General features: G+C 39.8%; 1 protein-coding gene across 1 annotated transcript in view; it reads left to right on the top strand.

The window, feature by feature from the left end:
* LOC118811276 (BTB/POZ domain-containing protein KCTD16-like) overlaps positions 1-5,151 on the top strand; it is a 30,825-nt gene extending 25,674 nt beyond the window's left edge. The window contains exon 2 of the mRNA XM_036575433.1: positions 4,393-5,151. Within this exon, the coding sequence (XP_036431326.1) occupies positions 4,393-4,844 (452 nt within the window). The 3' untranslated portion in view covers positions 4,845-5,151. The remainder of the gene's footprint in view (positions 1-4,392) is intronic.
* Positions 5,152-13,808: the final 8,657 nt, after the last annotated feature.

Genomic DNA, 13,808 nt, shown 5'->3' with positions numbered 1-13,808 from the left:
ATCAAAGCCTGCTGTTGTTTACAGTCAAGTTGTCATGGTTACCTTTGAATGAACATGGCTTAGAATACACGACTCCTCAAAAGATGGGAATCCCTGTTCAAACGTTAAATAGAAATATAAAACCAGTTTGGGTGCAAGTAAATGTATAAAATAACTTTGGAAAAAAGGAAAAAAGAGGAGAAGAAAACAATAATACATTGGATGATAAAACATATATAATTATATAATCATTAAGAATTATTGTAAAAAACAAACAAAAAAAGATGAGAGTGATTTTAAACTTTTAAATAGTAGTGTACATTCAGAGAGGACAGGAGAAGGACTGCTACTAGTGTTGGAGAGCAGTGTGCTATACAGCAGTGTGTAATAGTAGACGAAAGCCAGAGATGGAGACGAGAGGAAGCAGGAGATATGATGACTCCTGAGGAGAGCATATCTGATTTTTTTTATTTAGCTTCAGTCCAGTAGATAAGGCCTCTGTGTTCTTTAACACTGCTGGTTGGAATAAGCAAGGGCAGAGTAGACACATCCACACATACATGTTCATATTCATGACCTTCAGTGTGCTCCTATCATGTCTACAGACCTCTGAGGATGTGTTGTCATTTTGCAGTTCACCATTAGCATCCAGACGAGCTCTGGGCCTGAGCTGTGGGAAAACATGGATGGCTCAGTATCATACTCTGGGGTTAACAACCCTGGTGAAATGACCGGCACGGATCAGCATGAATTCTATGCTGGTCTTTGCCGGTCTGGTGTTGGTTTATCTGGTCACCCAGCATGGTCAAGCTGGTTGACCAGCGTACCTGCATCTAAAACACAACATATGCTGGTTTGGTAATGGCTAGCCTAATAACTTCCATTGCTGCTGACCAGTGTACCAGCATGCAGGACACAACAAATGCTGGTTTTGCTGGTGACCAGCCATGCTGGTTTGTCAGGAAACAAATTGTAAATCTTTCATGTTTTGTCCTCTGTTACATTTTCATTACAATTATCACTGTGTTGTTTAAATTACAAGGTTGTGAAGTAGCTCTATACTATATTCAAGCTTGCACTATGAATCGAATTAACATCGTAAGACTGGCAACCTCAACCAGCCTGTGCAAACCAGTGTGGTGGTCAAGCAGGCTACAATTTGAATAGTGGGTATTGTTATATAACACTGTGTTGAAGTCATAAGTAGTAACCTGACTTTCATATAACACCCAATGACCTACCAATTCAAAGGATCCAGTGACATCCAGGGCAAAATGTACAGTATTGTCTAAAAGTCAGAGACCACCTTTAATTTATTCAGTTTCCAGTCAAACGAGCCAAGATACAAGTTCAAGATATTACTATTTCTTAAGACATTTCTGAGGAGATTAGTTATAAGACAATCCACTTGAATCACAAAGAGGCTCATCAAAGGAAAATATGTGATGAATGGAAGTTTAACTGAAGTTAAAAAATCAAAAAAGGAAACAAAAGAAGAAGAAAATTTGCAAATCAAACAAAGAAGCTACTGGTGTTCTCAGAACAATGGATTGACCACCTCAGGGTCCAGACCTCAATATCACTGAATGTGTTTGGGATTATTTGGATCATGAGAAACAGAAAATGCAACCAACTTCTAAGACTGAACTTTAGAGGTGTGGACAAATATCCCTGCAGATTTCCTTGAAAATATCTAAGCAAGACTCCTGAAAAGAGTACGAGCTGTAATAAAGGCAAAGAGTGGACACACTAAATACTGAAAAATACATAGAATATTTAGTTGCTGAGGGTCCTGTGTAAGTTTCAGATAAATATATTTGTTCTCTTTTAAGTATAAATAAATAAAACTGTACTTATAATGGTTTTAACTGGAAATTAAATTAAGGGTGGTTTCAGTACTTTTGCACAAAACTGTATAGATGACAACAAGGAATTGGTTTTGGAACACCTCAAATTACCAAATGGTCTATAAATTCTCAAATTTATGGTTCTCAAATTATAGAACACAGTATTCATTATTTGTACATTTTGATAACAAAATGACTTGAATTCTCAGTCAGAGATTATAAGAGAACAACAAGATTTCTAAACTGTACTGTAAGTGCTATAACCCAAAAGCCAGATGTAACAAAACATCATTTTTGAGGTTTATAACAGCAGATCAAGCCGTAGAAAATTGTGCTATTAATGTCTGATTTAGGAGTTTTTCTCAGTCTCACTGTTCTATGATTACAATCTCAGTGCTCTCTGATTACATTCAGTTTTTTAAGTTAGTAGTGCGATTACACTATAAATATCACTGTTATGAGACTGAGAAATAGAAGGTGGTTTATGTCTGTAGTAGCTACTGTTCTTTATGTTACTAATGGATTTATGGACTTTTACTGAGTCAGGAACAACACATGCTTAACACATTGCCACTATAAACCCATTCATTGGTTACTTTGGTATTGGCTATATGTCGCTAATTATAAGGAAGGCCCAAAAGTACTGTAAGACAAAGAAAGAATATTGATGTTCGGCTGTTAGCAAGCATAATCTCATATCTACCTGCACCCATGCTTACACATGTCAATCAGTGAACAAAAAGGTGCTCAATGCTCACCATTATCTGATGGAGACAAGGACTAAGCTCTTTGTGCCTGAAGTTAAGCTTCCATCCCTAAACACAAAGCAAATCAATCCTATTAAAGTTCAAACCGCGATTTAAATGTTGATGCTATACAGCGTAATGTCACCGATAAGGTCAAACGGCTAGCGCGACCTTTCAGGGTTAAGCAATTGGCTTTGGCTCGCATGCTGATGCGTTCAGCTGAATGTCAATGGTCTGAGTTTATGAGGCTCCGTTTTTAGGCCTGTGAGTTTCATTTCCTTTTGACTAAATGCTACACTCGGCATGGCACAGCATTAGCATGGGCGTGAGCGCTCATTAGGGAAGCTGAAATGCACCAGCCGCATCGGCCAGGCGTTTGTGATGTAACCGAGGCTAATGGCATCTTGAAACTTTTCAAATAGTATGTTCGCTCGTCTGTGCTTGCTGACCTTTGTTATCAGGTTGCACGCACCCTCTCAGTTTCCTTAGGCGCTAATCCTCTGCAACACGACACCCACAATGCTGTGAAAACTGCATCTGACAGGCCTTACAAAATGACTTGCAGTTTATCTTCCATCTTGAATTTGTGCAGCTTCATTGCTCTATTGCTCTTATCCGTTTTCATACATTATCAGGATAAAAATGACCCATCTTTAAAGGAAAACCAGAGAAAAAAAGAGGTAACCTTTAGAGCCAAAAAATGGTTTTGATTGTGAGAAGTATTTTTTACAAAAGCCCCATATTTCATTTTTTAAGACTAAAAGAGTGAAGCTATTTCTTTTTGGTTTCTGAGGTTAAGAAGATGCTGGAGTTTTTAGACACTGTGTCCACGTACTGTCCACTTTATTAGACATGCCTACCTAATTCATCCACTTTGTAGATGTAAAGTCAGAGACGATAGCTCATTTGTTGCTGCACAGTTTGTGCTGGTCATCCTCTAGTCCTTCTTCAGTGGTCACTGGACGCTGCCCACAGGATGCTGTTGGCTGGATATTTTAGTCCAGCAGTGACACTGCGGAGTTTAAAAACTCCTCCACCACGTCAGTGTCACTGCAGTGCTGAGAATGATTCACCACCCAAATAATACCTGCTCTGTGGTGGTCCTGTGGGGGTCCTAACCACTGAAGAACAGGGTAAAACGGGGCTAACAAAGTATGCAGAGAAACAGATGGACTACAGTCTGTAATTGTAGAACTACAAAGTGTTCCTATATGATAAGTGGAAATCATAAAATGGACAATGAGTATAGATACAAGAAGGTAAACCATTTTATGATTTCCACTTAATGAAGTGGTCATATTATACATGCTATACATATATATAGTATATATACACCGATCAGGCATAACATTATGACCACCTTCTTGTTTCTACACTCATTGTCCATTTTATCAGCTCCACTTACTACATAGGTGCACTTTGTAGTTCTACAGTTACAGACTGTAGTCCATCTGTTTCTCTGCATACTTTTACCCTGTTCTTCAGTGGTTAGGACCCCAATGGACCCTCACAGAGCAGGTACTATTTGGGTGGTGGATCATTCTCAGCACTGCAGTAACACTAATGTGGTGGTGGTGTGTTAGTGTGTGTTGCGCTGGTCTGAGTGGATCAGACACAGCAGTGCTGCTGGAGTTCTTGTAGAACTACAAAGTGCACCTATATAGTAAGTGGAGCTGATAAAATGGACAATGAGCATAGAAACAAGGAGGTGGTCATAATGTTATGCCTGATCGGTGTATATATAATATGAATGCCACAAATGTATGATTCGTCCTGACGAGGTATAAAAACAAACGTCTGTGTGTGCTTGTGTTCCTCAGGTGGCCCATCTGGCTGGTCATCCTCTCATTGTGAGTGCTGCTGTAAGAGCCAGAAGAGCGAGCGAGAGGGCGAGAGTGGGACTTCCTTTAACGAACTCTCCACGTCCTGCTCCGAGACCCAGTCTGAGGCCAGTTCTCCTCAGGAGACCGTCATTGTTCGGCCCACACCGCGCCAGACTAACGTCCAGACGCTGGACCGCGTCATGAAGAAGGTTCCGGCCCCGGCTCTGCAGCAGGCCGAGATGAGGCGCCGGACGGACCTGCTGAGGGCTCGCACCTCCGGACCCCGCGACCTGCTGACCGCCAAGAGGAAAGCAGCCAAGGAGAAGATGACCCCCGAGCAGGAGCTGCAGAAGTGCATCCAGGACTTCCGACGAATCAAAATCCCGGAGCGCTTCCCGGACAGGAAGAACATGTGGCAATCTGAACTGCTGAGGAAGTATCATCTCTGAAAGCTGGGAGCCTGTGCGCGTTTGAAACACGAGCTGCTTAATCTGCACTCAAGATCTCACTCCGATCCGCACTTCGCTCAGGACGCAATCTGCCGCTCTGATCTTCCAGCCAGACGCTTAATGCACTGCAAACAATGCGGTTAACCTTGACTGACTCATAGATGGCACTGTTCTGCTCCGTTCTGTTACAAAGCACAATAACTCTGACGTTCACCCCTGAGCTGCGAATCAATTTCACACTGTCTAAACAAACCAGCCCTTTAAGGAATGCCGCCGAATGGGTTGGACACACACTGAATAAGCGCCCATCACCTGCTCTCTGCACATGCAGAACGCTGCACGAATCAGACACACCTGGTTAGAGGCTTGAGTCAGGAGTTACACTACTGCTCAAAAGTTTGGAATCACGGTTGTCAATCTTATAAAACCGGTCATGCCTTCCCATGTTCCACCCACAGTACTTTCTTCATAGGAGAAAACCCCACACTGTTAACTTAAATTTAAAGGGGTAACTGATTATACAGTTAACCCAACTCGAGGACAGTGGAATTCACCCAACTCAAACTTCTTAGATTAGTCAAAAGTTTTACGTCTTAATGTTTGTGCTCTTCTTCTCAATAAGACAAATAATATAGAATTTGTTTTTTCACTCAATTTCCCCACTAGCTTTCCATCACACAGTCCCATCAAACATTTTCTTCTCTTGGGTTCTCGCTTAAGGATGGCTATGGAATTGCTGGGGTTCGAACTCATGACCTCCGGGTTGGCGTGAAGATTTAATCTGTTGCACCTAAAGTTACTCAGATTTCATGTCCATAAATGTTTAATACATTGCAGAAAATATTTGTTGTTTTAACTTTGAAAAGTAGCATGCTCACTTTTGGTATGACTGTATAACAATTGATCCCAACATCAGGAGATCATGAGTTTGAGGCCCAGCAAAGCAACCGCTATCCATGTCTGAAGAGGAGAAAATGCCTGATGGGATTGTGTGATGGTTAAAACAAATTCCATATTATTAACCTAACTGAGATGCAGAACTACAAAAGGAATCAGGGAGAACTTTTGACTATACTAAGTGTGTGAACCTAATGAGCACCTACATTTAGAACACACTACTAATTTCCAATGAGATCAATATTGTATGCATGTGGAAGGTCACACTTTTTTTTTTTATTGTGTAATCAAAGGGATATTAGCATGGTGGTTAATATTTCTGACCTCACTAGTTTCAATTAGCTACAACAACACAATCCAGCCTGGTAGCAAAGTATTTTAAACTGGAAACTCTGCTCTATGTAATGATCTTAACCTACCTTTAACCTACCTGTGCTATTTCCCATTTGGTTGAATAGGATTTCTGCCAACCCGTGCCATTTCTGAACATTTGGGAGCTTTAAACAATAACATAATAGGAGGGGACGACTAGTCGTATTATGTTGAATGCAAGAAGGGAAAATAATTAATGTTGAATTATTTTTATCAAAAGTTTATTAACACGGTAATTAACTGTATACAGGAGAAGTATACAACTAAACATTAAACATATAATTTATCAAAATATAATTAAAATAAAGAAATAAAATACAATGTAAATGAAAAAAAGAGTTCTTCAAGGGTTCTTTAGTATAGGCCATGATTATATAGTTGTATGCAATAGTTTGGATAACGCTGGTAAAATGACATGTTTTGTTGATTTAAGTAAATACATCCTTTGGAGAGAACAGGTAAGTTGACCGGGGAGCCCAAACTTTTGCATACGACTGTATGTAGAACCATGACAATTCAAATAACCATTGGAATGCATAAATGGTTCTCTGCATGATTAAATGGTTCTTCTCTATGAGGGAAACCTGGGCTGTGACTGAGTGATCCCTACTGCTTCATTTATACTGTGCTGTATAGAGGTGAGCTATTGAGTTTACTAAACAGCAGTAAAAATGCAATCAACACAAACAGACCAACATTAGTCACTTGAGTGAGGCTGAAGTTGGATTCTGAAGTGGATAAGTGCCAAAGTTGATGAGGCTACACATTCAATTCTTTGACATGACTGCAGTATCCTGCAGTTACTGGTCAGTGTTTTTACTGTATGATGAGCAGCAGACAGCAAACGTGTACAGAGCTGCAGTTTTTCTTCTGAGTTGAGCATCTGCTAATTTTTGTTTCTGGTGGCTCAGTGGCTATTGTTAATATAACATTCTTCTGTTTGTTGCTTGGTAACAAAAGACTCGTTGTGTATGTTGGTATACATTCAGCTGATGTGGAGAACTACTGTCCTGCAATTAATTCAATAGAAATTATGAGTGCATTGTAAAAGACTGTAGTGCCCTCAGAATCACTCTGGAATTACACTTGGTAACACTTTATTTGGAGTGGTTCTTTGTAGATGGTTAAAAACTCTTCACAGATTATCAGTAAAACATCAACAAAATTTCAGTGAAGTTGTAGTAGTGAAGCATCTGAATACATTGAGATAAATATCTTCAAGATGTTCTGTTGACACATTAAGCAGATGTATTGTTAAGATGCTACATGAAGTAGACTTTATATGGTACTTCCATTTATCAAAAACCTAACCTTACCCAAACCTAACCTTCACCCTGGCCCTAATCCTAACCCTAACCTCAACCCACAACCTAATCCTAACCCTCACTCTGGCCCTAATCTTAACTCTAATTCTAACCAAAACCGAATCCAGTTAAGCTCCAGTTACAGAAAGGTGTCAGCGTGTCTATAACAGCTTGTTGAGGATGTTGAGATGGTCTGTATTAGACCTGTTACATGTTCAGTGACCTCTCAGGTTAAACATCTACAGATATGAACTTGGACACTCCAAATAAAGTGGACACAACTGAATTTAGCAGATTAGAAACCAGTTTTATTTATGCAGTTAATTAAAAGTCTCCTGAAAATCTACTGAATGTATTCACTGCTGCATCATTGATATGTTGTTGATATGTTACTGAGAGTCTGTTAAGTTTTTATTTAATCTAAGAAGGACCACTCAAAATAAAGTATCACTTCACTACACAACAGTTCTGACACTAAGAGAAAAATGGCCAATGTACTTAAGAGTATCATGATACACAAATACAGATCAATTACAGTCACAGCCTTGTTGTGTATGGTTCTTTAAAGAACCACTTTAAAATGGCTCTACGTAGCAGTTCTCAAACTGGTCCTCGAGGACTCCCAGATGGTCCTGATTCTTTCTCCATCATAACTTGTGACATTGCAACACACTGGGATATAGAAAACCTATGAGTCATCTAAAGGTCCCTGAGGACCGGTTTGAGAACCTCTGCTATATATAGCACCAAAAAGAGTTCGGCTACTGTTATAAACCATAGAACTGGGGTGCACAACTCCAGTCCTGCAGGACCAGTGTCCAGCACAGTTTGTTGTTCTACCTACTCACACACACCTGATTACTCTTATCTGTTAATTGCCAGGTTTAGTGGGTGTGTATGAGTAGGGAGACCTCCAAACATTGCTGGACACCAGCCCTCCAGGACCAGGGTTGTGCACCCCAATAGAACCTTCTTGTTTTGGAACTATATAGAACCCTTTTTGAGTGTGGTGTATGCATAATTTCTGCTTTTTTGATTGACATAAATGACATTAAAAAACAGCTATGTGCTTGTGGCGGCCTTTGTGGCTTGAGGGCCATCAGCAGCTGCTTATATAGAGTATAGCAAGAACCGCCGCTGTTGTTGCCTGTCCAACCTGGCAACAGTTGCTATGAAAGAATGCATTTGTGGGTGGAGCATGGAGAGGTCTGTATACTGCAATGTATGCAGTGATTCTGTTATGATTCTAGTTCTCTAGATTTCAAGTAATCTGTAGGAAGCTACAAAATAAAGCGTAATGTCGCTAGATGTGTCCAAAACAAAGGTGTAGATGATTCCATAATGACCTAGAAAGCTGTACAACACTGAGAATGAAGTTATAATGAAATGAATAGCTATACAGTTAGTAACATACCAAGTCATTCCAAGCTTTTGAATGGTAGTGTATGTGTGAATGTGGAAAAAATGTAAAAAAAATAAATAAATCTGGTGTTGTGTTGAATTGTATGGACTGTGTTAACACGTCTCTCTTTTTTGGTGATTTTGCAAAAGAAAAAGGTCATTTCATTCAGTATGATGATGATGATGATGGTGATGGTGATGTTCCCTGTTGTAGCAAGGCAACAATGCATGTTGTTTCACCGAGCCAAGTACCATGAGACATAGAGGAATTGCCTCATATCAATTAGATCCAGTTAATTTGTGCTGTACGCCCCACGTAACTCACTGACATTTAGCAGAACACATCAAATCTGATGGAAATAATGCACTCGAGAGGATAAAACAGCGCTGTTTATCATTGCTAGACTGTTCCTGTTTGTCGTTGTGAACACTTTTCGTCCGGACTGTTGTTTGTGGTGTATCTGAACCGGTTTTGCCTCTGGGTATATGAAGAATCTCTTATTGTGAATGTGCAACGATTCATTAAATGAGCTGAGTTTAAAGCCTAATTCACTCGTATGCCTATAATTTTGCAAGGTGTGATGGAGGAATCTTGGTAAGAGGCACAGCTTTCACATACAGGCTTATAGAGAGAACAAGCCAGTGGCCAATTTTGCTTGTTTGTGTCAAATGAGCGAATGCAGTCTCAGCAGACTGGCGAGGAGGTGCGTTTTCTATTTTTTCCCAAACAATGCAAGATTCTAATGCCGTCTCTGAATTTTACAGATTATGAGCTTTACTGGATCTAATACAAAACAGACAGAGTTAACTCTGCGCTCTCTCTGCTCGGCGGTTATCCGGCTGATTGCAGAGGTAGGATTTTGTAATGCAGCTTTCCACGGCTTCCGATGCGTTTGTTCTTCCCTGTTTGTTTTTTTTCCCAGGAAAAACGTGGCGAGAAATACATGCATCACAAGCACCATTTTTAGACCTGACTATTTTTAGTCAACACATTCTGCAGTGTCGCCATATTTCTTCTGCAACTGAGAAGCTTTGGGGCTGATTCATTGCTCCAAGAGATCTAAATACATTAGGCATGGCAGAGTGATAAAGACATATTTATAAAAGTTCAGAATCTAAAATGGCTCTGTAAGACATACAGACATACACATTATAAAACTATGGCTGCAACTTCTCTTAATCATTTGAGAAAATGGACATTTAATGGACAATTCCACTGATTTTTGTATAATTATATGGCTAAGATGTAAACAGAGCCATTCAGAGTGATTTAATGTGAAATACTCCATTCATGAGAAACATAAAGAATAGTTCACAGTGGTGGTGATAGGAACCAGATGTCTGAAGAGTTCAATGCCTCTAAAAGATCCCTCACAGAAAGTTATTACATGAAATGGATGAACACACTGCCTGATGACTGAGACATTGTTTTACATGAGTTTTATGATAAAATTTTGGCCTAGCATATATTTTTCTAACGCATTCATGGTGGAGAGGTACACTCTTAAAAAAGGTGGTTCTTCAAGGGTTCCTTCGTAAAGAAAATGGTTCTGTATAGAAACACAAATACTCATCATGAAATAGTTCATGATGTACACTGCATCATGAAATAGTTCTTTAGACCGATGGAGAATGTCTTGTGTATGGTTCTACATAGAACCTCTTTGAAAATGGTTCTATGTACTATCAAAAAGGGTTGTTTTATTGTTACGATGTCAAGCTCGTAACAATAGAAGGACACCTTTTGGGTGCTATATAGAACCCTTTTCTAAAAAGGTGCTATATAGAACCATCTACAGCACATTCTCCATCAGTGTGAAGAACACTTTCATGATGCAAAGGGTTCTTTGAGTGTTCATGAAGCACCATCTTTTTTACGTGTGTACATGTAGGATATTGTTAGACAAAATATTTCCAAAAAAAAAAAAATGGAACAAGGTCAATGACTGACTACTGCCTAGTGTCAGTGTTTGTTACACCCTCAACTTCTCTGGGTTCAGCCTCAGACACCAAACTTTGCTAGCTAACATCTCTGAAGAACAGCAGGCTGTAACTCCCAGTTTGTTTTCTTTCTTTCACTTCAGCAGCTAAAGTGGACTAAATTACACATGCAGTGTTTGTTTATTGGTCAGACATTTTGCAGGTCTGTGTCACAAACAAACCAATAACAATGAGCCTTACTTGATATCCACTTCTTTGTGATTTGCTTACCAATTTGAATTCAACCAATTACGTTGCTGATACTTGACCAAAAAATATGTTCCACGTTTTGCCATTATTTTACTGCTTGTCTGCTATCATTAACACAATATTTGAGTGTTTGTAAAGAGTAAAATGTTAAAACAGGCACATTACACAGAAACTACAGCTCTGATGTGCACTGAGAAAAGCTTACTCTGACGTTGAATTCTCTTGTGCAGTGTGGACCATCACAAAGTGTGTTCCCACCAGCAGTGAACTGAAGCAGGATTCACTGGAAGCAAACCACGACCCCCTATTTATGCTGGTCCATTTTAGTTCTTTGGTGTGGACCTGAGTACGAGTAGAGTGTTAACGTCAAGGTGGACTCAACTAGAGGAAAAGTTTGCTAGGGCTGCACCAAACAAGGTAGGTGTGCACCCTTAATTTAGCAAGGCAGCAGCTTAAAACATTCGACCTGACATTTAGGAAATTCACATAGTGTAACATGAACTGTGACCAAGCGCAGTGAACTCATGAGGGTTTCACTGTTTGGGAAATGTATTGCTCCCTCGACTGAAATGGAGATTTAGATTGGTTCTGTCAATGAGTTTTTTTAATTTATTTTCATGTCTATAGTTCAGTGCTCTGTGCAGTTTAGATAGAGATTTTCTTTTTGATCTTAGCATCCTGAACTCAGTCAGTGAGTGGTGGGTTATCGCCCTAGTAGATTGAGAAGTGGTGGATCAAATGCCCACTTGCCTCTGTGCTTCCATGTTCTGACAAATTCTGCTATGTTTTCAAAAGGACCTATTGTAGTGCATATTTATAGGTAGCTCCCTACATAAAACTGTAGATGGGCACTTTTAAGAGACTAAATGACTTTATTTGAATATGCTACTATTACTAAAAATAGAGGTAGATTTTTTTCCCCAATTTTCTCCTCAAAGTAGACATGCACAATCTACCCACTAATTAGGACTCCCCCCAGTCACACAACACCACCAGCGCCAGAAGGAAAGCACCAACCGTCATTTCTGTTATGTCAGCTAACAGACGCCTGCACTGGCTAGCATCACGCTGAGTGATGGGGGTGGGGTGGGGGGGGGTCCTACCCACCCAGAGAGAGCAAGGCCAATTGTGCTCTCTTGGACTCCTTGCCACGGATGGCTGTAACATCACCAGGGATAGAACTCACAATCTCCTGATGAGGACCAACACTTAGCCGGTTGTGCCACTTGGGAGCCTTTCAGAGGCATAAGTGATAACATTTAGTCTGGATAACACACTTACTAAAACTGAATTAACACCGAAAAAGCAATAAAGCGTTAGAAATGTTAGAAAAGTTACTATACTATACTATTACTATAGTATACTACAGTAGTAGTATATACTATACTATACTATACTAGTGTTGTTTGCTACAACAGCGCAGTCCAGCTAATTAGTGTAACATTTCAAACTGAAAACCTCAATATTATATAGCCAATCTAAACTCCAACTGAAACTCATCCGTTTAGATTGGATTTTTGCCAAGCTGGCAACCTCAGACTGCTACTGTGAAAGATCGTGTTTTTGGGCGGAGAAACTTTGAAAAAGAAAAGGTGGAATTTTTGATCTGAGAGGATTAAATACATAAGTGGAAGATTCTATCACCCCAAAGCTGTCACTTCCTCCATAACTCCGAGTTTCTAAAACTGCCACTTCCTCTGTAACTCTGAGTTTCCAAAGCTGTCACTGACCCCCCCAACTCTAGGTTTCCATCCCAACTTGAATACTAATGTTCCACCTTCAAAACCCACGTAATCAATTTTGCAGAGGAAATATTTCAAACGGCATCAGGAATCCCTGCGTCTGTCTCTCCACCCCAGACTGCACTCTGTGCATTTATACTCCATATCATGACCCCAAATGGCCCGTGCGGATATTCTTCACGCCCCTGACATATTCCCGCACGGATCGATGCTAAGAGCATGAGAGGGCTATGGAATTTGGCCTCATGAACTGCCTGCTGGTCTGAGTGGCGGATCAATAATACACGTCCTCTTCAAGAAAGCCCACATGGAAGAGTGTCTGACCAGGGGCTCTTCTCTGTTCGCTGCCTGCCTTCAGTGGAGCTCCAAACAAGCACAAAAATGGACAAACCAGTGTCTGACCACAGGGACAAAACATGTCTTATAATACAACCTTCAAATACCTTTAAACCCTCAATAGAAAATACTGTTTTCAAATACTCTGTCTGTCAAAAGTTGGGGAGAACTTTCTTCTTAATCAATTCATTTCAGATTCATTTTTGTTTATTACCAACTAAGTATTGACAGCATAAAACAGGAAGTTGCAGATAGTTTGCATATAAAAAGTGTCTTCCTTGGTATAAAGATCAAGTTTTGCCTAAATAATTATTATAGGAAAGTATTGATGAAGCACTTGTTGACATTATAAAATAAACCTGATTAGTCTAACAAAGCAGGCCTATTTGTGTATAAAAACAATATGAAATAGATCTTTCCAAACTTTTGGCCCTGAACCTTTAATTAAAGTAAATTTAGTCTAAGAAAACAAAAACCTGTCAATTTTTTGTGTATTTGTCACAATTATTAGCAACCCTGCATTCAATACATTGCACTGCCTTTTTCTGTCTTTGCTCTTCTCTCTTTTGACCATAGAACCTGGTTCCAGTAGTGCCCAGTTATGTTTGTGGTTAATGAAACCAGAGTGCTCTGGAATGCCATCAAAATACCTTCTGCAACTCTTCAACTGGAATCCTTGGAGAAATGTTAATCTCTCTAACTGTCCTCCTCACTGTGTGTGG

The sequence above is a fragment of the Colossoma macropomum genome, unplaced genomic scaffold, assembly GCF_904425465.1.
Source record: "Colossoma macropomum unplaced genomic scaffold, Colossoma_macropomum, whole genome shotgun sequence".
NCBI lineage: Eukaryota > Metazoa > Chordata > Actinopteri > Characiformes > Serrasalmidae > Colossoma > Colossoma macropomum.
This window is presented reverse-complemented; position numbering and strand designations above follow the sequence as displayed.